Source organism: Scophthalmus maximus, chromosome 9 (genome assembly GCF_022379125.1).
Source record: "Scophthalmus maximus strain ysfricsl-2021 chromosome 9, ASM2237912v1, whole genome shotgun sequence".
Lineage (NCBI taxonomy): Eukaryota > Metazoa > Chordata > Actinopteri > Pleuronectiformes > Scophthalmidae > Scophthalmus > Scophthalmus maximus.
Genome location: NC_061523.1, coordinates 19,433,755 through 19,461,733, shown reverse-complemented (window position 1 = coordinate 19,461,733; position 27,979 = coordinate 19,433,755). Strand labels below are relative to the sequence as shown.

General features: G+C 42.5%; 2 protein-coding genes across 9 annotated transcripts in view; one reads left to right on the top strand and one right to left on the bottom strand.

Moving 5' to 3' along the window:
• The window catches only part of maea (macrophage erythroblast attacher, E3 ubiquitin ligase), a 72,185-nt gene that overhangs the window by 11,411 nt on the left and 32,795 nt on the right, over positions 1-27,979 (bottom strand). For 2 of the 3 annotated variants that reach the window (XM_035649356.2, XM_035649357.2), the window contains exon 5: positions 27,084-27,209. The exons of the other annotated variant lie outside the window; for it this stretch is intronic. The gene's annotated coding sequence lies outside the window, so the exon portion shown is untranslated. The remainder of the gene's footprint in view (positions 1-27,083; positions 27,210-27,979) is intronic. 3 annotated transcript variants of the gene reach the window in all.
• LOC118319188 (C-terminal-binding protein 1) lies at positions 283-27,698 on the top strand. 6 transcript variants are annotated; one of them, XM_035649349.2, is made up of 12 exons: positions 284-754; positions 17,080-17,103; positions 17,253-17,407; positions 18,725-18,869; positions 19,802-19,905; positions 20,353-20,455; positions 20,905-21,029; positions 21,353-21,442; positions 22,058-22,188; positions 23,012-23,139; positions 23,579-23,693; positions 24,691-27,698. In XM_035649349.2, exons 3-12 carry the CDS (start codon positions 17,270-17,272, stop codon positions 24,884-24,886), a joined length of 1,275 nt encoding a protein of 424 aa, XP_035505242.1. In that variant the 5' UTR covers positions 284-754; positions 17,080-17,103; positions 17,253-17,269; the 3' UTR covers positions 24,887-27,698. The 6 variants fall into 6 exon arrangements, with proteins under 6 accessions (XP_035505241.1, XP_035505242.1, XP_035505245.1 ...); XM_035649352.2 differs by lacking the exons at positions 284-754; positions 17,080-17,103 and adding exons at positions 6,161-6,409; positions 24,056-24,107 and having other exon boundaries at positions 24,691-24,880; XM_035649351.2 differs by lacking the exon at positions 284-754 and adding an exon at positions 6,163-6,409.

Sequence of the window (27,979 nt, the reverse complement as noted above, 5' to 3'; positions counted from 1 at the left end):
TTGTGACTGTTGGTTGGACAAAATAACGACTGTTTAATTAATAATTCATATTAGTGATCAGAAATCTTTCATATATATAGATATTCTGAAGAGATAGCAATCCAAAAAAAGTATTAATTTGACTAACTTATAATTAAAATGATCATTAGTTGTAGCCCTGCTGTAACACCAAAGGATGAAAGGTCACATCCAAAATCTTCCTATGATACAAATTTCTACAGACAACAGTATGTACAGTAGGTTGTATATAAGCCATGTGTGTTCAGGGAGTTGCATTGGCAACAGCAGTATTTTCAAAGAGGGATAATTTGTGTCATACTGACAGACAATACTCAATTTTACAAATTAGAAGCCATACAAATATGGAGAATCAAACCTCAAAGAGCCTGATCAATGGACAGCTTCAAGAAATCCTGTATTATGTTTCGCATGAAACAAAAACTGGTATATAATTCAAAACAGCCACCTGAAAAAAGAAGTGGACATATATCTTTTATTATAAAATATATATTTGAAATACAGATAACAATTCATATGACTCCCCACTACACTCGAGAGCACCCTCCCCCCCAGCCGTGGCGAACATACTGCCATTGGCCGCTGTCCAGTGCCGAGTCGTGCTGATTGGCTGGCACAAATTGTAACCTCTTACAATTGGCCCTATTATTTGCTGCACGCCCCACACCGCCCTCACTGCTTTGGAACAGGGTGGAGCAGTGGACACACACAGAGAGAGAGAGGAAGGTGATGCAAGGTCTGTGATGTTTCTTTGGCCCCGTGTCGAGTGCTGCCTGTGTGTAATCTGTGTTCAATGTTTATGTGGTACCAGCAGCCTTGTCGCAGTCTGAAGAGATAACTCCAAAGGCCAAATAAAGGGGAAGTCAAAGCTTGTGCACTTATAGAATGAAGGCCAGTTTGTTATGAACATATGTTTATTTTTGTTTGTGTGACAGCAGGATAGTTATTTATTAATGAAGAACTTGGCATCTTGGTATCTCTGCCTCTTTAAAAATGGATTTCAGCCCAGAGCGATTTGTTGAATGTTGGCACTATTTGTTGAATGTAGGAAGAAAATAATCGTCTTTCATCGTAAACAACGATATGATCAATAACAAATCTCAGAGGGCAGTGTACATCCGAAGAACACCAGGTGGCCCTGCACTGCTTTTGTGACTTTCAAATTTAGGGTGATTGTTTTTTTTTAAAGAAAAAAATGAAAATCATACGGTACAATTTGTGTACCAAACTTGAAAGTTTAAACTCAACTACATTTCCTCCAGTGCACTCCAGGTCTCTGATCACAAGTAGCTGTAAAAGTCGCTCAGTATAGATGCTGTCAAGAGTAAAGTAAGAAACCGTGACCCCTCCAAAAAAAAGCTTTTTAAAGAACCGGCTGATTCATTGAATTTGTCAAATGAAAAAAGAAAAACAATCTGCAACTATTTTGATAATCGATATTTCAGGAAGTAAAAAAAAGCTGAATATAACTGTCCCGGCTCCTTAGATGTGAGGATTTTCAGCTTTTCATTGTCACCTGTGACCGTAAATTTCCCTCTTTGACTTTTAGACTTCAGGGTAGACAAGTCACCAACATCTGTAGACTGGTCAGTTTGAAAATTAGATTTCTGACATTTCATTCACCAAACTCAAGAAAATAATCTGCAGGTTTATTTGTAAGTAAAAATAGCAAAGTTATCAAGAACACGTCAAATACATTAAATGACACCCCTCTGCATTATCTTTGATGTTAGATGTTTAAGCGTCTTACAAATAGATTGATATTTTTCTCTGTTGCGGGAGGAGGCGGGTGTTGGATCTCCACTGATCATTTTCTAATCTTGAGATTTAAGATGCCAGTTTTCTATCCATCAGCCTCGAACCACGACACCATGTGACGTTACATTTTCGCTGACAACTAAAAACGGTCTGTAAATTTTCAGCATCTGACATTTTGTGATATTATTGATTCTTCTTCCTTTATTCCCTCACCCTTTTCTTATTCTCCTCATCCTCCTTCTCTGCTTCCCATATCTCCTCTGCCCCTCCACTCCTCTTTTCCACCCCCCTGCTCCTACGTTTCACTCCTCTCCTCTTACCTCCCCTCCCTCTCCTTTCTACACGTGGGTTCGATTCTTCATGCCTGCGGTACCCGTCTCCTGCTATGGCAGATTAGATTGCTAGTTTCTCCAGTATCTGCTCTGTAGCAGCGTCCACATTGTTGTGCAGCTCTCTTGTCAGGATCCATATATCCAAACTGATGTCTGTTTATGTGCCTGCATCTGCAATTTCTCAGCTCCTATGATTGGCACGGAGCGTTTGTGGCTGCAGTGTGTGTCATGTGTCGTGTACGTGCGTGTGCAGACATCCACGTGTGTTTTGCATCTGATTTTTGGTCATAATTCATGCTGCAGCTGCATTATTGTGCAACTTGTGCTGCTCATGCGGTTGTACCGTGTATGAATTTCTCTGCGCACAAGCTTGTATCTTTGTGCACTTGCAGGCGTTTGTCCTTGTAATTATGTGTCCATGTGTGTGTGTGTGTGTGTGTGTGTGTGTTTGCGATAGCTCTAGGTCTAGGTGGCTGTCAGTCTTGATAAGGCCAGCGGTTGGGGAGGCGTTAGCCGGGGCTGCTGCATGCCTGGCCTCCGCGTGGTGGATCTGCTGAGAAGGAGCCGAACCATTAGACACGCTGCAGTGACTACAGAGAGAAGAGAAGGGCTGCGAGGTGGGGAGGGTGGAGGATGTGCGGTGTGAAAGCCCGAGATGAAAAAAAAAAGAGAAAGTGAAAGTGATGTATGAATGAGGAGGCAGGGGAGGGGGGACGTGATGGAGTGCCAATGAGATCGAGAGAGAGAAATTGGGAGGGATAGAAGACAAGAAAGCAAGATGAGCAGATGGAAGAGCAGGAGGTAAAGAGACAAGGAAAAGGGGAGAGGGGGGGGAGGCAGACAGAGAGGGGAGGAGTGGGAGGGAGGGAGGGAGAGGTACAGGAGAGAAACTGAAGAGGAGGGGGACAATAGGAAACATCGGGGGGGGGGGGGGGGGGGGGGGGGGGGGGTGGTGATGAAGGGGAGGAGAGGGTGTGACTGTTAATGTCCACCCTCACAAACTGCACGCGTGAACATCACTGTAAAGACTGAACAGTGCAGTTAAAGAAAACACGTATCCTATCGATCATTACATGTTCAAGCCCTCATCTTCTTTTCTTTTTTCTTCTTCTTCTTTTTTGGTTCCCTGTGCATCTAGAACAATCGTGTTGCCCCCGTCCTCCCCTCTCTCCATCCTTGTTTAGAAGCACAGAATGTTTCCTCTATTTCCTGGGCAGCGTTTATGTCCTGCGTGTCAAAGGAGGCTGCAGTGAAGTGGCCGTCTGCCTTTGTCAACAAGATAACTGTGTCTGTAGCTTCTCACATTGTCGACTCCAGCTTGTCAGTTTGAATTCGTCGCGAGCACCAAGACCGGACTAGCAAGTTGTATAAGTGCACGTATAGTAAGTGGTTGCGAGACTCTCTGCAACGGGTAGCATGCCTCACGTATCATCAGAAACATTTCTTTCTTTTTTTCGTTTACTCAGGAGCAGGCTCATGTTTGTTCAGAGCAGCTGCCACTTCAGACGGGGACTTTTGTGTCAGGTTTTGCATGATGAACATGAGGGCTTTTATCACTTCACTACTCAAACGAGGACACAGATTTGAAAAGTCCCCCTTTTGATTCTGTCCACGATTCATCTGACGAACGATTGAGTCGTGTGTTTCTAGTGTGGACGCCTGGAGTGGTGCTAGTGGCAGCGATCTAGAGCCAATTTCAGACATGAACTCCAGGAAAATGTCAGGAAAATTGGGTCCGAGTTAGGGCTGGGCGATATGGCTGAAAACTGTATCACCATATAAGTGTTTCATATCGGTCGATATCGATAATTATTGATAATTTTTATGACCAAAGAAACACAAACACGAGCCAACGAGATGGCGCAACCAAACGTGATAATGTTACATGATTGGCTATTAGGCGTGTCACTCCATACGTTGCTAGGTACCAGAGGAGGAAAAAAAAAATGATCGAAACGTTCTATCGAATGCATTTTCTATTGATATTGATTACGTGTCTATAGCGATACATATGGTAATCGTTTTATCGCCCAGCCCTAGTCTGAGTTTCAGACGCGTTCACACCATCAGGTACATTTCTGAAACATTCTGTTGCACCTTGGTAGATCATGAAGGAGACAGGAAGTGACGATAATTCTGCTGCGGAAAGCAGAAGAAATGTTTACGGTCAACAACACGCCCGATCGCTCGCTGCGAAATTTCCACAGATTTTCCTTCTGTATTCTCACATGGGCTCACTCACACGAGAAATGTCCACATGCAGCCCCTCTGGAAAAAATTCAGGAAAATGTCGGGACTTCAGTGCATGTCTGAACACATTCACAAAACTCATCTTCATATACGTTTCATATATTTAATCTTTCTGTTTGGAGTAAAGCCAGTAGTTGACGACAGGAATGACAGGGGTGAGGTTTGAAATCAGCCAATACCAAACCGTGTTGGTTTCCCTGACCCTCTGCCACTTTCTTGATTTGAACATCTCGCCCACCGGCTGTCTGTGACATTTACCAACGGCGAGCATGTGATGTAACCACCATTGCTGTAAAATAGGTTATGCCCTAGCAGTTAGAGGGACATCTCACATCACTGTGGTTTTCAAGTGGTCAAGTCTGAGAGGGAGTTCGGGTGTTTACCAGACCAAAGCTCAGAGATGCAAAGTGATTTGATCCTGCTTCACAAAACGTATCAGATTAACGACACAATCGGATGCCAGCCATATTTACATGCACATATTTATAGAAACAATCTATTGCTACATGAATAAAACCCAATAAACTGAACCCAAACAGAGAAATTAGTACCTGTTGCAAAAATAAAGTAATAACACTGATAATACACAAACTCAATTAAGATTAACTATTTTAATGAGCCAGTTTGAGGAAGTGTTAGAGCAAAAAAAAAAAGGATTCCATTATGGAATCACTTACATTGAATAATTAGACTGTTGGCCCATTAGAAATTTGGAAATAGACAAAAATGTTGTGTACATATTAAAAAAATAAGCCTATTATTAGGCAAACTTTTCCATAATTGTTTATTTCAACTAAATGCCGTAGTGATTTGTCACAGGCTGAAGTCAAAAAGCCACAGGGGCTAGTTTCTCGTCCCAACCCAAAGAAAACACTTCTGAACGGAATTGAACATGGCTAAACCTCCAAGATTAGCCATGTCAAGAGATCCTCGTGTTATTTGAGAGTTTTGTTCAGAACTGTAACGATGCTCGTATTATTAAAGCTTTGATTATCAATTCTAATAATTACAAAGTTCCGTTCAGAGTTGCATCTAAACAAGTCTAGGGAATTTTTTGCTTGTTATTTGCCTAATAATATCATATGTGATACAATTTACCCACATGACTCAAAAGGAATTACACCTGTCATCATACAGGTGATTCAAACTTGCTGACATTCTGGATTATTTATGGATTCTTTAAAGTACAATTTATTATTGAGTTCAGTCTAACTGTGAACCTTCAAGGTCTTTATAGCGATTTAATTGAATAACTTAACCATAATAACCAAGTTTGAATGTTTCCGCAATGAGGTGAACACACTTGGATCTCAGAATTGAATTTGAACAATTGAGCTGACTATAATAAAGTTTTACCAACTTTTTTTACCTCCGATATTAGAACAAGTTTTTCCTCTCTCACTACAGCCGTGTCATTGCATAACTCTTTCTTTTCTTTTCTTTTTTCCCTTCCTGTCGTCTTTCAGGAAACAAAAGATGAATTTCGTCCGGTTGGCTCCTCCCCATTCCTGCTCACTCTCTTTCTCTCACACACACACACACACACACACACACTCAAACACATAATAGTCTCTTACTCTGGCTGGTCTCGTTTACACTCTCGTGCCCTTTTGCTCCTGTACATGTATGATATTTTATAATTTCTTTTTATGGGGGGGGGGGGGGGGGGGTGACGGAGACAGAGGGAGAACGGAAAGACAGATTTGCTGTAATAGAAAGTGAGAAAGGAAGGGGAGGGAGGTTACTAGAGACGGCAGGCAGGGAGGGAGGGGTAAGACAGATAGAGAGAGCGGCGAGCAAAGGGGACGGAAGGGAGGGGAGAGAGCGAGAGAGAGAGAGAGAGAAAAGAGGGGGAGCACATGTGTATGCTTGTCACTAAGGGGCTGGGAGAAGGACTAAGGGAAGCGAGGTAGCTGGTCACAGCCGCCATATGCTGACTGGATTCCTGTTCATGTCTGCTGTGTGAAGACTGTAGGCTTGTGCTGTGTGCTGGCCGGCTGGGGAACACGCCATGGGAAGCTCACATCTCCTCAACAAAGGCATGCCTCTAGGTAAACAACGAGCACTCTGCTTTTATGTGGGGGAAGTGTGTGTGTGTGTGTGTGTGTGGGCCAATATTTGTGAACTCAGTGTACATTATTCTGCCTTCCTCCTCCTCCCCTCCCCCTTCTCTCTCTTCCTCTCCCTTCTCTTGTGCCCTCCTTCTTCTCTTCCTACTGTAATTCTCTCACTCCACTATCTTTTATATATCTCAGCCTCTCTATCGCCACACAAGAATGGTTAGCCTTTTCTCTGAAGCTCTGTGTGTACGTGTGTGGTTGCGTGCGTTCGTGCGTGTGTGTGTGTGTGTGTGTGTGTGTGAAGAGGCAAATCTCTGCTATTGAAGGCTGCTTGAACACCTCCATTTGTGGCGACAGAAATAGATCTCTCTCTCCTTCGAGGGCTAGCAAGGACATGACACATATTTCCCTTTCATTCTGTCATTGTGCTTCTTTACGCCTTAAAACACACACAGACACAGACACACACACACAAGCATGCATGTGCATACATACTCACATGTATAGGGAACTCAACTGCACACACGCCGCTGGGTTCACACACACACACACACACACACACACACACACACACACACACACACACACACACACGTGACAGATGCATCTTATGATAAGGTCTGGAAAAGACTTCTAGAAAATGGGATCAAGGTACAGCTGCTGAGGAATAAGGGGGGGGGGGGGGGGGGGGGGGGGGGGTTGTGGAGGCTGGGTGGGGGGTGGAGGAACAGGAGGCGGCGGGTGTGAGGATAAACGATCAACTCTGAATTTTTGCGAAGCAGTTTCCTCCCGAAAGAAACCAGATTGTAATATGATGTCATCAACAAGCTGCGGGCTGTGCCTCTTGATGACATCAAAGATTAAAGTTGAAGCCCTGACACCCAGCCCCCGCCCCCGTCCGTCACCCACAAATTACTCCTCAACAGCTTCGAGATTCCAAGGTCACGGGGATAACGAGCGTGAATTATGTGTCAGGAAGGTTTTCCACCACCACCAGTCAATAACTGTGCGTCCGATCTGATCGTCTGCTCGGTTTCGCCAAACAGTGAAGACGGTTGACCCTTAAAGATTTGCCTTAAAATCAGTTTGTCATTCCAGGTGATTGATGGATGTGTTGATTTATGATTTGGACGGCAGGGCTCCTCTGAACTGTGACTGTTAAAGTCATTTCTGATCTCACGAAAAAGACCTAGATCCATGACATACACTCACAAGTCACTGCCTACACCCCTTGTTAAATGCGATTTAAGATAAAAGACTTCGGTGTAATTTGTTTTTGATTTTACAGAATGATCTTAGACACTGTTTAGCTCCAGGCCGTTTCCAACCAGGAGGTTACGTCGCATTATTATTTCAAAGAACAAAAATCGAGGAAACTGCTCATGTTGTGACAAGTTGCCAACGCCAGAAAACCACAACGCAATATCAGAGGGAGGTTCTACTAATGTAAAAGTCATGAAACACACCTGCACAGCTATGAAATGACAACTGAGTTAAAAAAAATAAAACTTTTCATAAGCTTACATATCTTAAACACTACAGATGAGCTTGGAGAAGGTTAGCTGATCCAGTTTTTAATACATTTGTACATAAAATACACACTTACACATATGGTAAATACTGAAATATTGTATTGTGTAATTTCTTTCACATTTTTATCATTGTCACAGATGATTGTTTTGAGTTGAACCTATAATTTATGCAGGGACTCATGAATCATAAAAAAAAAGATACCTTTGTGTGTGTGTGTGTGTGTGTGTGTGAGCGAGAGAGAGAGAAGGAATGTGGAGGAGCTCACACCGGCCAAAATTCATCCTTTGTTTCCTGAAAGACGACAAGGAGGATGGGGGGAGAGACTTATGCAGTGGCACGGCCGTAGCAAGAGGGAAAACGTGTTCTAATATCTGGGGAACATTCAAACAAAGTTCATAGAAATTTATTAAAATCAGCAAGAATTTGTTTGCGAGACCGTGATCAGTGCGTGCCTTTAAAAAATAAGTGACAACCCCTGCGCAAGGGTCTCCAGGATCAAACTAAATTACTGGCTCGTTATTTTGTTTTATATAAACTATGTTTATTTTTTGCAATTATACAAATTATATTAAAAACCCCTTAATTAGACAGAACTAAATAATAAATTGTATTTTTTTTAAACTCGTTTAAACACAAACACATGGAAAGTATGAATATTTGTGTATTGCATATCAAAGTGGGTGAATAGCTTCACATCTGATATTATTTTTCCACAATTTAAAGTAATGAGTAAAATCTGATTCATACTTTGTTTGAATGCGACTCTTTGTAGTGTCGAGTCATGTCTCCTCTCAAGACCTAGTCACACACGCTAGTCACCACATGCATCCGTTGTGAAATGTGATTTTCCGGATTAAAGACACATTTCATTGCTGATTTGTCTAATTTGATGAGTGTATTTGATTTTACAGAATGAACTTAGAAACTGTTTAGCTCCAGGTAGTTTCCCACCAGGAGGTTAGGTCGCATTACTATGTCAAAGGACAAAATCGAGGAAACTGCTCATGTTGTGACAAGTTGCCAACTCCAGAAAACCACAACCCAGCGTCACAGGGAGGGACAACTAGGTTAAAAGTCGTGAAACACACCTGCACGGCAGGATATGGCCAACGACGGCGATGAAAAGACGACTGTTTTTTGAATGGATTGACTGTTTTAATTTTTAAAAGTCTTTACATATCCACAGCACCACAGATCACTTTTGTTAGACGCTCCGATTCTTAAACATTCGCATTTGCCATAGACACACACTTTAAAAAAGATGTTAAATGTGGAAACACTTTACATTACGTAATTGCTTTCAAATTTGAATCATCTTCACAGATGAGCATTTTGAGTTGAGCCTTTGATTGAAGCAGTGACTCATGAATCTGACTAGTCCAAAAAAAAAAAAATTTGAAATGCCCATGCAGGTATAACTGGCAAAATGAAAATCTATAAAGCCTTAAGTGCTCAGCCAAAGAGACCGCATGTAGTCAGGGCAATTGAAAGGCAAAGTCTATTATGTGTAACGCACACAAGAAAAAGCTTGAGCTGAAAAGGGAAGCAGCAGTAGAAGGGGAAAGATCCACCAGCCGCCGCTGAAAAGGCATTCACGGCATATGCAGCGAAGGTTAGCCGCTGTAAGAAAACTTGCCAGTTACATTCAATTACATGCCAGTCATGAAGCGAAAAATGTAACTGAGAGGCATGTCGGCAAAGACAGGTGGTTAAATACCAGTAACATCGTGTGCAGATAAAATAACAGGCCTGGAGCGCAGCGTCCCAAAACAACAATTAGCAGACAGGCTGTAATTCAACTCATGAGCCCGTAATGAAAAGCAGCCACTACGTCGGAAACGTGCACTGTCTGTGAGTGTGTTTGGAGAATGAGACACGCAGCTGAGACACATCACTCAGCTGGAAGCCGTGGAGCAGGAACTCACATGCAGCTTTGCCATTAGTGTGTCACACACGGATTTACATCTATTGTCAGCGATAGGAGGCTTTGTACACCGACATTAACGAGGTGTCACATGCCCAGGAACCGTCTCTCTGTTTCAGATCACATATTGACTAAAAAGACCAACTGATTTTTTTAATTTTAGCTTTTGCCCTTGAACCCCCCCCCCCCATGTTGGTCCTTGGACACAAGTTCGAGAACCCTTAATCTAAAAATAATAATAATATAATAATAATAATAATAATAAGTCTCTCATGGCCTTCGTAATCCGTTAATGGGGCACATTTACTCCCGAGTATCCAGACTGACCCAAATCCAATTGTAACTTCAAAGTGATTGTGAATTTCTTCTGCATATTAACAGTTAATCCAATATAACTGGCCGACGGCCATACAGTAATCCAGTTACGGCCTGTATATTAAATGTAGTATTTCCTGCAGTGTAACTTTTGTATGTGCCAGTACTTTACCTTCTTGGTTTATGGCAGCTTGCATGGTGCCCCCCCCCCCCGCCTGCCATAAAAAATAAGGAAATACACAGATTTAATAGAAAAATATTTAGTTTTTTCTACCTCCATGGTGCTGGTGTTTTAGTAACGCGAACAAGAAACGGACAAACCTGAACTGGCTTGCTGATACAGTACCTGCAAATTAAGACCTTGTATTTGTGTGTGTGTGCATATATATATATATATACACACACACACACACACACACACAAATACATATATATATATATGAGTCAGTGTGTGAGAGAGGGGGAAAGAGAAGACCTGCAGGCTGATCACTTCTATGTGTAAGCACTTGTATGTATCATATATCACATATCTCATATTAGTTATGTCAACCTGCATGGATGGGTATGCTGTGTCTGCACCTGTATTTCTATATGGGTTGGGCGGTGTGTGCATGTGTGAGTGTGTGTGTGTGGGGGGGATGTGAAGGCTGTGAAGACTGCAGGTGAGGGATGTGTCTGTCTTCTTGTCTTTCCTCCCTGGGAACCGATGTGTGGGTAGTGAGAGATAAAAGACAAAAACAAAAAAATGAAAGACAGAAGCAGAAACCTCAAGCTGCCTGAACACTTTGTACCTTTGGACCTGCACATTCAGATGTTTTTAAGTCACATAAATACAGTATGTGTAAAACATGATGTTGTTGTTGTTGGGATTTTTTTTTTTCATTCTTAGAGAGAGGGGGCAAGACAGGAGAGAAGAAAAAGGAAATGGCAAGGGAGATAAAGAAAGCCTGGGGAAATGAGACTGAAATGAGAGATGGAGATCTAAAAATGAGGCAACAGGAGATGAAAGGATGGAAGGATCAACACTGAGCGAGTGAAAGACTGACATAGGGGCCTTTTAACCACGTCATGTCGCTGCCTGCCACAGGAGCCGGCGTTATAAATCAGCCGCGCCGTGGCTCGATGGTTTGGTCGCTACAGTTGCAGCAGGCGGCCGACTGATCGCAGGCGGCGACAGCAACGCTCTGCTCTCCGCTCCACAGCGCAAAATACAAACACGGTTTGCTGAAGTGTGACCTCGACTCCGCTGGGTTCATTTTCAGTTCAGTCGAAAAAATGGGACTGAATAGAGATTTAAATTCAGGAAGTCTGATCTATTCCAGAACTAAGAGGCCGATGAGGCTGCTGGCTGAGTGGGCATCATTGGCCTGGCGTAGCCAATAGGACCTCTCGGTTTATTTCAGACTTCCAAGAGGCGTTACCAACGGACGCAGACGAATCATGTGACGTCTGTTTAGCGATGCGTAAATGTCGACAGACTAGAACGTACAGAAAGATGTCCGTGATGAAGATTCCAAAATGTCTGTGAACCAGTGTTGCCGTTTTTGTGTGAGAAATTTGAAAGTACCGTCCGCGTCGTGGTATAAACCCCGCCCATTATCAGACAATCGGTTTTGATTGGACAGGCAGGTTATCTGCCCAATGGAGGGGATCCAGACCCAGACTAGGTACCTTTGGCAAGAACTGAAAATGTTTTGTGTGTGTGTGTGTGTGAATAGACTGAAATGCTCGCTTTGATCTTAATACATCTTTCATGGCCGTGAAAGTGATTGTGCTCATGTTTGTGCTTGTCATAGTCAACACAACAAACATGAATGAGATTTACGTAAATCGAAACTATTTTTTTTCACAATCGGCCGTTTTCTCGATTCCGTGATAAATGACTTGGTCTATACAAAGTCAGAGAATAGTCAAATCAAAAAAAAACCCCCACAATGATAAAAAGAGTCTAAGATGTTGTTTTCAGATATCTTCAGTCGACAGTCCAAAGATATTCAGAGTGAAACGATATGAAACAGAGAAGTTAATAAATGTGTTTTGCTGATTTAAACAATATTGATTAAGAATCTGATGTTACTAATGGGTCTGTTGTTTTGGACACATTTCATAATTCTTTCATCAGCTAAAGTGATTAATCAATAAACTTGTTAATGTACAAAATGTCTGGAAATACAGGGAAAACAAACATGGTGCCTTCATTAAAAATGAATCATCAACGTAGTTGCAGATCATTTTTCTGTGCATCAACTAATTGCTTAAATGACTAATCGTTTCAGCTACAGATTTATATACTAACCACGTTTAAAGTTACAACAAACTAGACTAGACTGCAGATGCCGCGTGTAAGAGAGCGTGGTGACAGACCGTTGTTGTGTGTTCGGCCTCGCAGCTCATTTTGGCAGACAGCTATCTGTGTTTCTGGGGAAACACATGAAAAATGCTGATCCTGGACATCCTGGTCTCTGTGGACGGACAGTTCGGAAACATTGTGTTGTTCCTCAGGGACAGAAATCCAGCTGTTCCTGTGAGCTGGTCAGTGACAGCTGAACTCAGGCCGGCTGCAGGGCTTTTCCCACTGGCTCTCGAGCCGCTGCAGTCCAGGCAGTTGTTGGCAGAGGCTTTTTCCATCTCGGAATATCAGTCGAACAGCGCTAAAGAGTCATTTGGGTCTGATTACAAAAAAATCTGCAACACAATTTTCAGCTCAGGGTCAGTCAGTTCGCACAGCAGCTCCTTCAGCAGAAACTACACGGATGGATTTTCTTTTTTATTGAAAAGAAATATCTTTTATCCTTCTTATCTTTCCTGAGCTTGGCCTTCGTTGCAAATCACAACTACTGCATTGCCTCAAAATGTTCACAGGACACAGTAGTGACTCTGAGCGTAGTCGAAGGAAAAAAAAAAAAGTGGATGGCAATGGCAGAACTGGGGCTGTGGCCCCATTGGCTGTGTAAAGGGCTGTTTGCACCGTGAAAGCTCCCAGCAATCACCCAAGCCCAGGGCTATGGGGGATAGAGAGGGAGGGAGAGAGAGAGAGAGAGAGAAAGAGGGAGGGAGGAGAGATGGAAGAGATGAATGAGGTTTTAGGTCTGAGCAATTATTTAATATAATGAAGAAATGAATGTGTGAGTGTTTAATGCGACGGCAAAACGAGAAAATACATGAATTAAAAGAGACTATAGGAGATAATGGCCGTTCGAGTTTGTTGGATTTAAGAATTCAAAGAGAGAGAGAGTGGATTAATATTTACGATGATGAGATTAGGTGTGTGTGTGTGTGTGGGTGTGTGTGTGTGTGTGTGTGTGGGAGAGACAGAGAGGCAGAATACTACAACTCAGCAGACAGCCAGTGGTGCTGGTCCTTCCAAGGTCATGCTTGGAGCTGGAATGAGAGCTATTTCCTCCCTCGCTCTGACCAAGTGTGTGCTGGGGAAATGTCGGGAATCTTTGTTACTCTCCAAAAAAATAAAATAAATAAATCCAAATCCAATCCCCGCCCCCAAAAAAACTGCCTCCTTGCTGCACGACTGACTAGACTGACCAGATTTCAGTATTTTGGTTCGAGTGAACATCGATTACGCAGCCCATCACTGAACCACAAAAAGTGTTTCGGCTCAATTTAAATCTCACAAAGGATGAGTTTAGAGGCCACCCAGAAAAAAACAAACAAACTGTATAGTGCAGCACATACAGGCGAGCGTGCTGTTTATGATTACATCGGAGTTAGAACGAGCTGAAGCCCCACAGCACTTTCTGTTCTTGTTGAATTCCAATTTCTCAGCTACGCACCATTGATTTTGTATTGATGTCTAAGTGCAATGGCCTCCAGGCAAACCCCCATTACAGAAAGCAAATGTTTTACCGGGCCACATAAAGGCACTGTGAGGATTTCAGTTTCACCTTATTGGTCTTCCAGCGATGTGCTGGGCTGCTTCATCAGATCAGGTTTCATGCTGTAATCGGATGATGGAGATAAGGAGACGATACAGAAAAGTTGTCAGCCCTCTTCAGAAAAAAGAATGTTATCCTTTGGTTTTGTTTGAATAGTGAAAGCACACAGGAAGTGATTTTAATCTTCGTACAGTCAGGTTCAAGTGAGACAAGGCGTCACGACTACAACGATCAGGGCAGAAACCAGGATTCTAGACATTTAGCTGAATCTGTTTTGAAGATGTAAATGAAGATGCAAAAATAAGCGCCACAGTCCCAATGCTAATTGTATGCACCAATTCCATGGTTACGGCGACTGTGTTTACTCCCACACGTACTGCACTCCCGTTGTGCTCTGCACGCCGGAGGAAGTACATGCTAGTTTAAAAAATAACTCGTGAGTATGTTGTATGAAAAAAAATAAATCTAAGCAGGGAGAAGTGCTGCTGTAGAAGTAGCACCTCGGATCTAAGTGATGTCTTCACAGTATCTCGTCTGTTCTCTCAACACTTCTGTCACAAAACCCCGAACGCTGCAGCACAGTGGAGCAGGAAGCATGTAGGCATGTAATCACTGTATACATTATTTCCTCATGCATGCACATCGGCTCAGTCAACAACCTGGAAAAAGAGGCTGTTGGGGGAAAATAAATCAAGACTAAGCAGTATGTTTTTAGACGAGTATTGGCTTTCTGAAACCACTTATGAGGACGAGGAAGATCATCCATCTGCGTTTGCCCATGGGAAGCTTATTTCAAGTTTTTTTGCTGCATCTTGTTCATGTTATTCATGCAGCTACACAAAAGCAGCCTTCCCAAACTTCAGGCAGGTGTAAACGTAAGAGCAGTAATGCGTAAAAAAATTTTTTTGAAAATGTAGTAGTGTTGTGGATGTCGCCTCATTAACTTCTGGGAGCTGTCCAGTACAACACAGTATCATTTTCACTGCAGCAAGTAATTTGTAACTGGTCAAATGCAGTTGATGTTGCAACGTGTCAAAACATTTCCAAGAACTGAAACGTAGATTTTTTTTAAAAAGCTGACAAGTTATGAAAACATTTGTCCCGTTTAGATGTCACCACATAAAGGTCACGATGACATCTCTGCAAACCATTTAGCACCAACATGAAACACAACATGCTGCGTCTTTTCTCGGAAAACGTGAACTAAGCTCAGAGCTGATGTAGAAATATTATGTAGATGAAATACAAGAAAAAAAAGTTAAATTACAACGCAACGGCAGTGTAATCAGAGACTAATGACACATACTGGCAGTATGAGTATGTTTCCACCAGACACTTTTCCTTTAATTTATTTTGCTCGTGGGCTCTCTAATGACAGCTCTGACAGGTGGAGCATTGCTAAGTATCCATGTGCACATTTTTCCAAGGCTGATTTGCGAGATGGGAGCTGCCAAACATCTGTCCACAAGTCGGATACTCAGGGATCCTTGGAATTTCGAAGTATTGCAGAGAGTGTCGAATGCAGATTCCGAAAAAACGGTTTGGCTCCTTTCGCATTGATTTTAGAGGTGTTACATCAGGTTCCATTTGGAGGAGTGAGTTGCAAAAACAAAAACAAAAAAAGTTCTAGGGGGAATATTTTTTGAGAAAAATGACGGAGGCAGCTTCTTATTTCAGAAGTCGGCCTGAACATCTCAGATGGGAAGAAGTCAACAATGAGTGATGAGCAGAGTCAGCATCAACTATGCACGTATTTCATCTTTAGGGCTGGCGAAATGTAACATGTCAAAGAGACAAATCACACACTCACATTTTTCCTCTGAATCAACATCTGTCTGTCCGTCAGATGTCAGTGATCTGAGATGATTAACCCTTCAGTCACCTGAAAGGAAAGACAGACCACAGATCCAGGACGATTGCAGTGGGAGGTTACACTTACGGAAAACGACAGCAAGAGCAGTTTCCCGTCGACCACTGCACTTGTTAAACCTGTCGGGTGCATCTGCCTTGTTAAATGCTACTTATCCTCGTGGAACTGCCTGAAATCACTCTCTGGGTAATGGTCCAATCTGAAGAGGTGATTTAATAAAAAGGTCCTGTGAAAGGTTACAGCGGGAGCTCACTCTCACTCAGTTACTGACAGATCTCAGATTCCTCTCTCTGCAGGTGTCACCCCGCCCACAAGAACTATACTTATCGTCATCGGTGAACTTTTCAACTCCTTTGATTTTACGAAACACAATTCATGTTGCATATTTATAAATCAACATCCAATCATAGCGACTATGTGCTTGAGAGATAATCTGGAGCTCCAGCCTTCATGGTCAGTTGCTTTTCTGGCCAAGACTGCCAGAAAAGTGCTGCCCCATTTGTCTGTCAGTTGCTCCCTGTGGTCGGTCTCAGTGGTCCACAGGGGCGAGCTCTTACATTCACCATGAATAAATTACTTCATTAAAATAATGCGGAACAGGGTAAAATACTCAAAGGAAGCTCAGTTTTTTTTCCACTTGCTGAGTTTTAATTCTTGAGGGGTAAGTCTAGTCCATACTATTTTCTACACACCTACAGTCCCTGTAGAAACTATCTCATCCATCTTCCCAATTACCGCCGGTTTCAACGAGTCAGCAAACTGTTTGAAAAAAAATCTGTGATAAAGTGAAACAATGTAAAAGGAATAAGGAGGAAAAACAGTTACACAAGCTCTTTCAAGAGGACCTCTCTGCTGCAGCGTGACAGCTGCCCTGGGAATTGCCCCCCCCCATGCTTACTGTCACGGTTGTCATAGCAACTGCATCAGTCTGGAGCAGGAATATTATGGGATGCAGGTGAGGCAGGACGTTGTCTTTGCCCAGGAGCAGCCACACATTTTCATATATAAATTACTGACACTAACGGATATGTTAAAGACACGGGGGCTATGGTGCAAATGAATGCAGGCCTGAAGGTTTATTAATATACAGTGGGGGGGCTTTTTCTATTTTCTCTGAGGGGGACTGCAGCTGTGTAGCGGTTCCATCAGAACAGTAAGAAATTACGCAGATTAAATGCATTTGAACACTTCTATCACCTCTGACAATGAGGACTATTTTTATTTGTTTATCGTTAATATTCTGCCCATCTCTTTTCGTGTGTGTGTGTGTGTGTGTGTGTGTGTGTGTGTGTGTGTGTGTAGGTATCAGGCCACCCATCATGAACGGGCCCATGCACCCGCGCCCCCTGGTGGCGCTGCTGGACGGCCGCGACTGCACTGTGGAGATGCCCATCCTGAAAGACGTAGCAACTGTGGCCTTCTGTGACGCTCAGTCCACTCAGGAGATCCACGAGAAGGTAATACTGTGTTAACTTGACTAAATGATGAAACACACACACACACACACACACACGCACCCCCCCAACCCACACACACCCACCCACCCACCCACACCCACACACAAACACACACAGTGGGATTCTATGTTGACCTGTGAATTTAAAATTTCCAACTGGATGTAAATTTATCCAGTGGAAACTTGTATTTACTGTATGCAGCAGTTTCTAACTGCACACACAACATGATAAAAGTACCTTATTAGGCAATTTAAATAATGTGACTTCACGGACAGACGAGGGGAAAACCCACAACGTCTTCCTGGTCTTCCCATTGCACCAACATCACATGAATGCAGCATTAGAATTTAAGAAAAGGAGGATCTGAAGTTATCAAAACAATGCTTTATAGTCTTTATTTAGCTAAAGCCTGATCAAAAGACAGGGGGCGAAAAAAAACAAAGAAAAAGATGATCTAAATAAAGATGGTGAAAGTAAACGGGGAAGAATAAAGAAGAGCACAGAGAGTTAAAAGTTAAAATGTGGGTCAGACTCCGATCTTGCCACAGCCACTATGGATTGTAAATGGGTTTGTATGTCTGGCAGGGTTACGTCTGGTCCTGGGCGTCTGCCAGGCGCACTCGCTCTGTGAGGGCACTCACTGGGCCACAGCGTGGGAGAAACAGATGGCTCTTTCCCTCGCTCGCTCTCTATCTCTCTGGCTCTGTAGCGAGCAGCCACCTCATTGTGCGATTAAAAGGACTTCTTTATTGTAATTGAACCGCCTGTCATTTTCACCTGCTCACGCATATAAAGAGGCGGATGGCAAAGTTAAAAAAAAAAAAAAGATGGAAAGATCCACTGAGAATCAAATAAATGTGACGGCTGATGCTGACTGGTTTTTATGTAGTCCCATTTTATATGATAATCAGTTTTCTATATCTCATCGTCGATAAAGAGAAGAAGGTGGTGATTGGCGGCCACAGAGACTCTCCGTGAGAATGAGACTGCTGCTAATATTAGTCAGTTTCTCCAGATGTGGACACACCTTATCTCGTTTCCCGCCGTTATAGAAGCTTAGTTTCCATGGTAATACTCAGGAAATTCCATGCAGGCAGGAATATTTTAAACAGGATATGAGGACGATATAAACGGCACATTCAGAAAAAGGCCGATATGGAAACACAGCGACAGTGAACTCGGTGAACGGCAGAGCCACGCAGTCAATTGTGCTCACACCTACACAAGGACGGGATGCCAACGACTCGGCCATTACTCTGTTTCCAGGTGAAGCTTTTTGTCTGTGAACTGACACTCGTCGAATGTGTGTGTGTTCAGGTGCTGAACGAAGCTGTAGGAGCTCTGATGTACCACACCATCACTCTGATGAGAGAAGACCTGGAGAAGTTTAAAGCTCTGCGTATAATCGTCCGCATCGGCAGCGGCTACGACAACATTGACATCAAATCAGCCGGGGAATTGGGTGAGCGCACGCAACCACATGCCACAACACACGACAACTAACCTTCCATGTACAGAATTTGACAATTTGCTGCTTTGTGTCGCTGCGAAGTTGAGCAGAGTTTAACTTTGTTGTTGAACAACCTTTACTTTCTTCACCAGTTTAGTTCAATAGATTTTTTTTAATAATATAATAATATAATAAACTTAATTCAGATGTTGTAGTAACAATTCAGAACTATTTTAGGTGAGGAATGATCATTTGTACATTCATTTTTAAAAAAAGCTTGTTTTTGTTCTGTTGTTCAGTTTAGTTTTCCTAATTTTTAATCACAGTTAATTAACCACCAACGTTGCTGTTATTTTAATTTTCTAAATTATAACATCTCTATAAAAGTATAATTTATCATGAGCGTAACAGAGATTAGAAGTTTAGATAAAAAATGAAAGGATTGATGTATATATTCTCCTTGTTTAAAAAAACTCACTTTTATAGCGTTTTCTTTAATTGGAACAAAGTCGTATTCCTCTTTGGATGCTTCTACTTGTTTCACTGCTCTGTCTTCACTGTACAGTTTACTACATTGGTTCGACTGTTAGGCACTTTGTAACTCTACAAGTGTTCTATAAATACACTAATTATTAATTATTCTTTAAGAACATTTTCATTTCGATCTTCCGATGGAAATTTTTACAGAAAAAGTAACCTCAGTGTGGCATTTAAAAAACCCCCCCACCTCTCTCCTTCAACATCCAGAGCTTTACTATCTTCTCCCACCAAGAGCCTCTGTCATTTCGAAGTTCTCTGCGGTGTTTGTACAGAAAACTGCTGACATCCTGTCTCCCGCCTGCACTCCTCTACCAAAACAGCTTTTCTGCCAGACTTCATCTCTTTCCATAAATACCCCCCCAAAAAAGCTATTACAAATCCTTATCTGCTCTGTGGTCGAACAGGCATCGCTGTATGTAACATGCCAGCGGCCTCGGTGGAGGAGACGGCCGACTCCACGCTGTGCCACATCCTCACCTTGTACCGACGCACCACCTGGCTGCATCAGGTTTGTGGCCTATGGCGCGGCTGATAAAAAGGGGGATGGATATGGATTGGAATCAAATTAAATGAATGAATTTGAAATGCATTGATTGGTTAGAGGTGCACGTTTGGTTGTCACAGTTTCGGTTCCGACAGTCACTAATAATGGTCTACAGACAAATCAGCAAAATTGAAACGTTTCGTTTCCTTTAGAATGTGGCTGTATTTGAAAGACGTTGATGTAAGGTGTAGAAGGTACAGTAAAATGATTTGTTCCTCAACTCAGTTAGAAGTTTGAATTATTATGTTGTTGACACATTCTGATCATGATCATGAATTCTGAAAGGATTTAGACTCTACTCTGTTCATTAAATGCAGAGTCCTGACATCCTTATCAAATATACCTGGATCACGTTAAACAGTTTTTTGTTGGTTTTTTTGCTTGTAATAATCAAATCGATATTCATGCCAGGCTCTCCGGGAGGGCACGCGGGTTCAGAGCGTGGAGCAGATCCGAGAGGTGGCGTCTGGCGCGGCGAGGATCAGAGGGGAGACACTGGGACTCATCGGACTCGGTGAGTGATGCCGCGTCAGTGTCATCTAAAACTAACTCAACATAAGTCGGTTGGATTGTCGAGATTTTCCATCAGGTCGCTGCTGAGGAAACGTTTCCGTCAAACCATTTCCCTCTCCTTTACATTATAATCTTGAGAAGTTTTCATCCTGTGCTCAGCTAAATTGGCTTCCCAAGGAGTTACTGCCAATAAAATATAAGCGGCTTAAACCAGAAGTAGAATGTAAATCTCCTCCCTGTGCAGTCAGAGGATTTTCCAGCAATAATGAGCAGACGTGTGTAGCCAGAGCATTATGGAATTTTTACAGGAAAAAAAATAGGAGGATATTTTAGACGCACAAATGTTCACTATTGGGTGAGAATGAGTTTTAATGTTTAATGTGTGTTGAAATGTGTCTATGTCTGTGTGTGTAATAATGTGTGTACCTGTGTGTGTTCATGTGTCTCTAGGTCGAGTGGGCCAGGCCGTCGCCCTTCGAGCCAAGGCCTTTGGCTTCAATGTGATCTTCTATGACCCTTATTTGGCAGACGGAGTAGAAAGATCGCTGGGACTGCAAAGGGTCACCACACTACAGGTAGCACACGCACACACACAGAGGACAGTTTGTTTCTGTGAAATCCAGACACTTGGGTGTTTTATAAAAGGAAATAAATGTTTATGCTCAAACACAATCAACAGGAATCCAGTGATGTCACGAAAGAAGTGGCAGCTAATCAATCTCCCCTCTGTATTTCATTTAAACATTTGTCTGTGTCTAAAAAAGCAGCTTATATGATATTACTACATCTATTACCTCATTATAAAGAAGACCGCAGTGATGTATACATGTCCCCTCCGAGGGGTCGTGTGAACAGAGGAGAGGAGTACATCAATACTCGTGTCTGTCTTTGTCCTCAGGACCTGCTCTTCCACTCTGACTGCGTCTCTCTGCACTGCAGCCTGAACGAACACAACCACCACCTGATCAACGACTTCACCATCAAACAGGTCACACACACACACACACACACACACACACACACACACACACACACACACACACACACACACACACACACACACACACACACACACACACACACACACACACACACACACACACACACACACACACACACACGAATGATTTATTTATCCATACATCAACTGCAGCAACCCGAGGCCATTCATATTTAAGAGGGTGGAAACCCAGGGAAGCCCATTACCTGCATACAGATGAACTACTCCGCACACACACTGCATATGATGACTATGATGACCGTGACTCTTTTTTTTTACGGCTCCTCAGCAATTCTGACCTTGCTGGAGGAACAAAGAAGGAATCGATACTATCGATAAAACCCCACATATTTATCATTATGTTCAGGATTCTGCACCGAAAGCAGAATATTACATTACAAGGGGACGACAAGTGCTTTCTAAGCTCTCATGTACAAGTTTGGTTTCTCCGTATTTGCACATTTTAAAGACAATTAGCCAACATTGATGACGGTGAATATTTACTTTAATTGTGCCTTTGAATGATTTGAATTAAAAAAAAGAGAGAACGAAAAATCTATGTTTTTCTTAGATTTAAGTAAATGATGTTTATACGTGTTAAAGATGCGTCAGGGGGCGTTCCTGGTCAACACAGCCAGGGGGGGTCTGGTGGACGAGAAGGCCCTGGCTCAGGCTCTGAAGGAGGGGAGGATACGTGGAGCAGCTCTGGATGTTCATGAGACAGAGCCTTTCAGGTAATAAACTCACTGTTTCCACACACACACACACACACACACACACACACACACACACACACACACACACACACACACACACACACACACACACACACACACACACACACACACACACACACACACACACACACACACACACACACACACACAGTGATGTTGTGACAGGAATATAAATATATGGTAAGACAGCATTTCATTCTAATGTAGTGTCATTTCAAGTGAATATAAATAATGGTCAAATTTAATATCAGGCCTTATACATGCCTAAGGGCTTTTTGTATAACATATACTTTTGCAGCACAAGAAAATGTGAATAGAGTGGAACACATTAGGACCGCAGCTAACGCATACTTTCATTATCGAGTATCTTCTCTTACACTCCAGGGTAATGTTTTCAAATGTCTTCTATTTAATATCACAGAAGATAAAGACACACCAGCAAAATATTCACATTTAACATGCTCACAAAATGATAGCGTTGGTCTTCTCTATGATTAATTAACTTATTGTTTCAGCCATAGTCCAAATTATGGTTAAAATGTTCTTATTATAAAATTAACTGATCAATTAACAGAAATGTTGATAATTGCTTGAAAATCAAATCAGGTAAAAAAAACAAAAACAACAACCTCTCAGACTTTTTTGGAAGGAATCTTTGGATTTTGACGGTTCATCGGACAAAATAAGACATTTAAAAGAGAGGAACTGTTAATTGTTGTTTGACGGCTAATTGATTAGCTTGGTAATTAAAACAATATCATTCATTCATAAATGAAAACCTTTGTTGCAGCTGTAAGTCGCGCCGCTTGTTCTGTGTCAGTTTCAGTCAGGGCCCACTGAAGGACGCCCCCAATCTCATCTGCACCCCGCACGCTGCCTGGTACAGTGAACAGGCGTCGCTGGAGATGAGAGAGGAGGCAGCCAGGGAGATCCGCAGGGCTATCACAGGTAGCGCACGCACACACATGCTGAAAGATGTAAACTCATAGTCTTAAAAGAGATATGTTTTAGGTGTTCTGCTGCACTCGAGGGTAAACCATCCATCTTATTTGATTTTTTTTTAGCAGAGAGGGAGATTAAAGGCCTTTCACAGTCTGCCTCCTCCTTTCTATCCTCGTTTTTTTTACTCTCCCTTTTCCATTCTCTGGTTCAATGGTTTCCCCAGTGGCTCGCTCTGTTTACCAATGGCCTGTTTAATCATGCCTACCTTCTCTGTCTCTATGGAAAGTGGGCTAGTGAGGGAGGGGGGGGGGGGGGAGAAATACCCCACACACACCTGTTCTGAAACGTAGTGCAGTGACACTAACTAGTTCCCCTGTGAGTAGAGAACCTCTTTCTACTCAAGCACTTCATCATCTCTTTATTTTGCGCTGTCTATGTTTTTCAGGTCGCATCCCAGACAGTCTGAAGAACTGTGTGAATAAGGAGTTCCTCACACAGAACAACCACTGGACAGGAGTCGACCCGGCCACCGTCCACCCCGAGCTCAACGGGGCTTACAGGTATCTACACAGTAAGAAACCTGAGTCAGTCAGTGCAATTCGTCTTGGGTTATAATAAACATGCTTGTGTCTTGTTTTGTGGCCAGTAACAGGGTTTTAAGGCTCACAAACTATTCCATATATTTACTGTTAGATATATATATTTTTTTCATCTGCCAGCGAGTCACTTGTGATGTCTACTGCTGACCAGCAGCACCTGCCCGAAGGCTGATCAAGGCTCTTTTTTATGGTTCAATATTGACCATATGACACCTGATCCATCACTGATCCAATACTGTGGCTGCTAGATGTAAAAAATAAAAATAAAAACCCAACTTATTAACATTTTTGTATTTTGATTTATTTCGATGCTGGGGACGAAGTGACTTCTTCTCCACTCATTATGCAAAACACTACAGGAACAAAATATCACAGGTGAGCGACTAAAAAACAAATTAATGGGTATAATAATGTCGGTAAGGGTCAACTTACTAAGGAATATATCCTGTCACTCCCATCCCTAGTAGAATCTTGCTATGAATATGGTTTTCAGATATACTTCTCTGAGATTTTGCCACCATCACAATAAAACAGAGCCAATTTCAATTTTGTTCACGGTGCTCACCAGAATTAAAGAAAATGACATTTAAAAATTCAACAACAGCATATTTCCTAAGAATTCCCTGTAGAGACAGTCCCAATGAAAAGAGCTGACAGCATGTAAGTCCAAGTAAAAATAAGGACACTGTTTCTGGAAAAAAGATGGTGCTGTTGAATATTTTACATGCCAGGCAGCACCACAGATGAAATCTTCATGGCTTAATACCACTATGGATTTTTTTTGGGGGGAATTTAGATGGATGGACCCTTCAATACAGCAGTCAAAATATTCCACCTGGCTTCACTAATGCTAATGTGACCCAGTACAACGACTGAGTTTCAGAAAGGTCACATATGTATCAGTCGTTTCACAGGTTCCTTCATGACTCAGTCGTGTGTCTCTCTCACACACCTCCAGGTATCCCCCAGGGGTTGTCAGCTTGCCAGCCGGTGGCCTCCCGCCTCCAGTTGAAGGCATTGTGCCCAGCGCCGTGCCCATCACACACACCCTCCCACCCGCTATCACACACCCTCCTCATGCTCCATCTCCTGGACAAAACACAGTGAAGCCACCAGAGGGCGACAGAGAGCAGCATCTGAACGACCAACTGTAGCCACGCACACACACAAACACACACACGCACGCCTGCCCGGGTTGTATGGCAACTGGAGGAGGTCGGCATGGCAACCGGTGTCAAAGCAGTACGTTCCCTAATGACATGTTATCAGACAGGTTCACAGAGCATCACATCCACAGGATGAGGTCCCAAAAAACTATCGATTCAAAACTCTCCCTGGCAAATGGTTCCCTGCTGCCACTCCACACTCAGAAGAGGAAGAAGAGGAGGATGAGTAGTGGATAGCCGTCAAATGTTTTAATGAAAGCTCAAGACAGTTGTCCACATACCAAACCAGAAGTCCTGATAAAGACTGCAACATTCAAGGTCAGCAGGTTGACGTTCACATAACAACTTTAGTCGAGTTTTAAAATTGTTTACTCTGCCAGAAGAAGAAGAACTAAATAAATATTAACTATCTCTTGATTTGAAAAGAACAAAAAAAACACTAAATCAAATTCTGCTGTCTTAGACTGTAGTGTGTCCAAAGTTAGAGGAGCACCTCTCATGTCTTTCTCTCCTTATTCTGTTTTTTTCTTCTCCTTAGTTTGATGTACAAGCAAAAATGGTAGGTTATGAAATGAATGAAACCTGTCTGTGTACAGTTTTTAGAAACCTGCGTTAAGAAGATACTGATATATGTATTCCACTCTTACACAAAAACAAGAGTTACAGTGTGTGTTCTCTCTCTGTAGCCAAACTGGTTTGAGAATACAGTATCTGTTTGTTTTGTTCTGTATGTCCCCAAATTAACAAGCCCCCCAACAAAAAAGGCAGCTTTTTTGCACACCACCTCAGGAAATTACATTTCCGCAAGATGGTATGTTATTACTTTTGTTCTGTTTAAAAAAAGAAAAAAAACATTTTTTTTATGCCACTTTGTGCTTTTGTTTTTCTACCTGCTTGCCTTTTGGTGTCCCACTACATTAGAAAAAAAGAACTTTAACAAGCGCGAAAGCCGATCTAAAGTTTGCTTTTGTTTGTCACGTTAAAGGGGCATGTGACTTTGCTCTTGGACTTGTGTAAATGTTTGATCCCAAATTGAGGGAGTTGTGGGAGGAAAAGGCTGTCGGAAGGTGGCAAAATGGTATGCTTGGCAAAGGGGCGACTTCATCCCCGGTCGCAATTTTGAATCGCAAAATTGAGTGGTTGTGTTAATCACAGCAGGTTGTCCATGTACGCATCTTTGTCTTCTTCTCGTGCAACGATCCAGTACTTCCGCTATCACAGAGGAATCGTCCAGCTCATGGAGCACGAACAGTTCAGCACACCGAGGTTTACAAACGATGCACAACATTGATGAGTCAGTGTGTGTGTGGCTTCTTGCTGCTAAGTAAGTATTTTACAGAAGTTGCTCTTTTAGCTCTGGATATATGACAAATCAACCAACAGACTTGTGGAAAAACTACATTAGGAAAAAAGAAAAATGTTATTCAACTGCACTACCTTCTGCCAAAACCCCTTTCGCTTCCTATTTGAAGTTCAGTTCACGTGTACAGACGTCACATTCAGTTAAGGACGGGCGAAGGTTACTGAGGGCAGGTCAAACCAAATCTTCGTATTTTTGATCGGCTCCCAAGTCCAGCTTTTGAGAACTTAAAAAATACTTCATGGCTTGTCAGTTAAAACAGCTTTCTAAAAGAGGAACCTGCTTGTGAAAACCCCCCAAAAAACGTGAGACATCATATATGCAGAGGGAAGTAAAGATGTTTAATGGTAGCATGTCAGAATGTATGGATTGCTCCAGTGCGTAGTATCCCTTTAACATTTCACGACGGCTCCTTCCTGAGTATACCGTTTAGCCACCTTCTGTGGCCTCCGTGTCTATGTGTACATATGGTGTTCTGCCTGCCTGTGTCAATGTGACTTGGTTGTATCTGTGTCCAAAAAAAAAAAAAAAAAAAAGCAGCACTGGGAGAAGGGGTGGTGGCTAGTACTCGAGTACACGAGGCGTCATTATAAAAACTGCCATCTAAGTATGATGTTAAGAAAAAAAACACTTAGGCCAGTAATTCAAATTTTCATGTCAGAGGTCAAATATGTGAAACCCCTTTGCTATCAGGAATATTGATAGACGACTGCAGCTCGTGCGTTGTTGAGGTCAGCAGGCCAGCTAAAGGCGACGGTGCTGTCTCGATCCCCTTCTACCAGCAGCTGAGTTGTAAAAAAAAAAAAACAGTTCACTGTTGCCTACCTGGTTGTCGTCATGGTGAGGTAGCGAGCGTAGCAATCAGGGATGGAAATTTCACTAGCCATCTGTGAGTATCGTGTAGCCCGGGCCAATGTCGAGTTTTCACTAGCCAGCATCTGAACGGGGAGTCTGGTACAGATGACAGGTTAAATATCACCGTCAGGCTACAACCCTAAAATCCTGAGAGGAAATAGTCGCTGACATAGTTTGAACCTAGATCTTTAATCTTTCCTCACCAGATGCCTGACGTTACGTGTGTGTGTGTGGGGGGGGGGGGGGGGGGGGGACTCTTTGGTCGTACTTCCCAATATAAACTCTAAGCATTCCTTATTCAAACCAACGGGTGCCACAATTAAAAACAGCGGAGTAAGCGTTCAAAGCGCAGAGGTGCTCCTTGAAATTCCATCCCTGGTAGTAACATACAGTCCACTGTTGCCTACTTTCGTTCCCTCTTATGGTAAAGTAGTAGGCGTAGCAATATACAGTATACATATTCTATATTCTACAGTAAATATCATTATTTTTGGTCGAAACCTGACAACCTGACAAAGATATGTTTGTGACTGTATGCATTTGTATGAATTATTTTAAAAGGAAATAAACTGTGGAAAGGTGAAATCTGTGTGCTTTTGATCTTATTTCAGAGTCAGCTGGAGGTTGCTAGCTTTTTAATTGAAACTGTTGTGAGAGGTGATAGGTGACAGGCACTTCATCAAACCTTTCTCTAAAAGTCTCTCGCCGCTTGTACAGGCAGGCATTTTGAATCCCTTTTTTGAAGTTTTGAAGTTTACAAACTCATCCTTTAAAGTATGCACTACTATGTAATCAACTTCGTAGTTTTTCCATGTTTTGGCAGTTAGTACACTGGACAGGAAATCATACCAGCAATGTAAAAATGG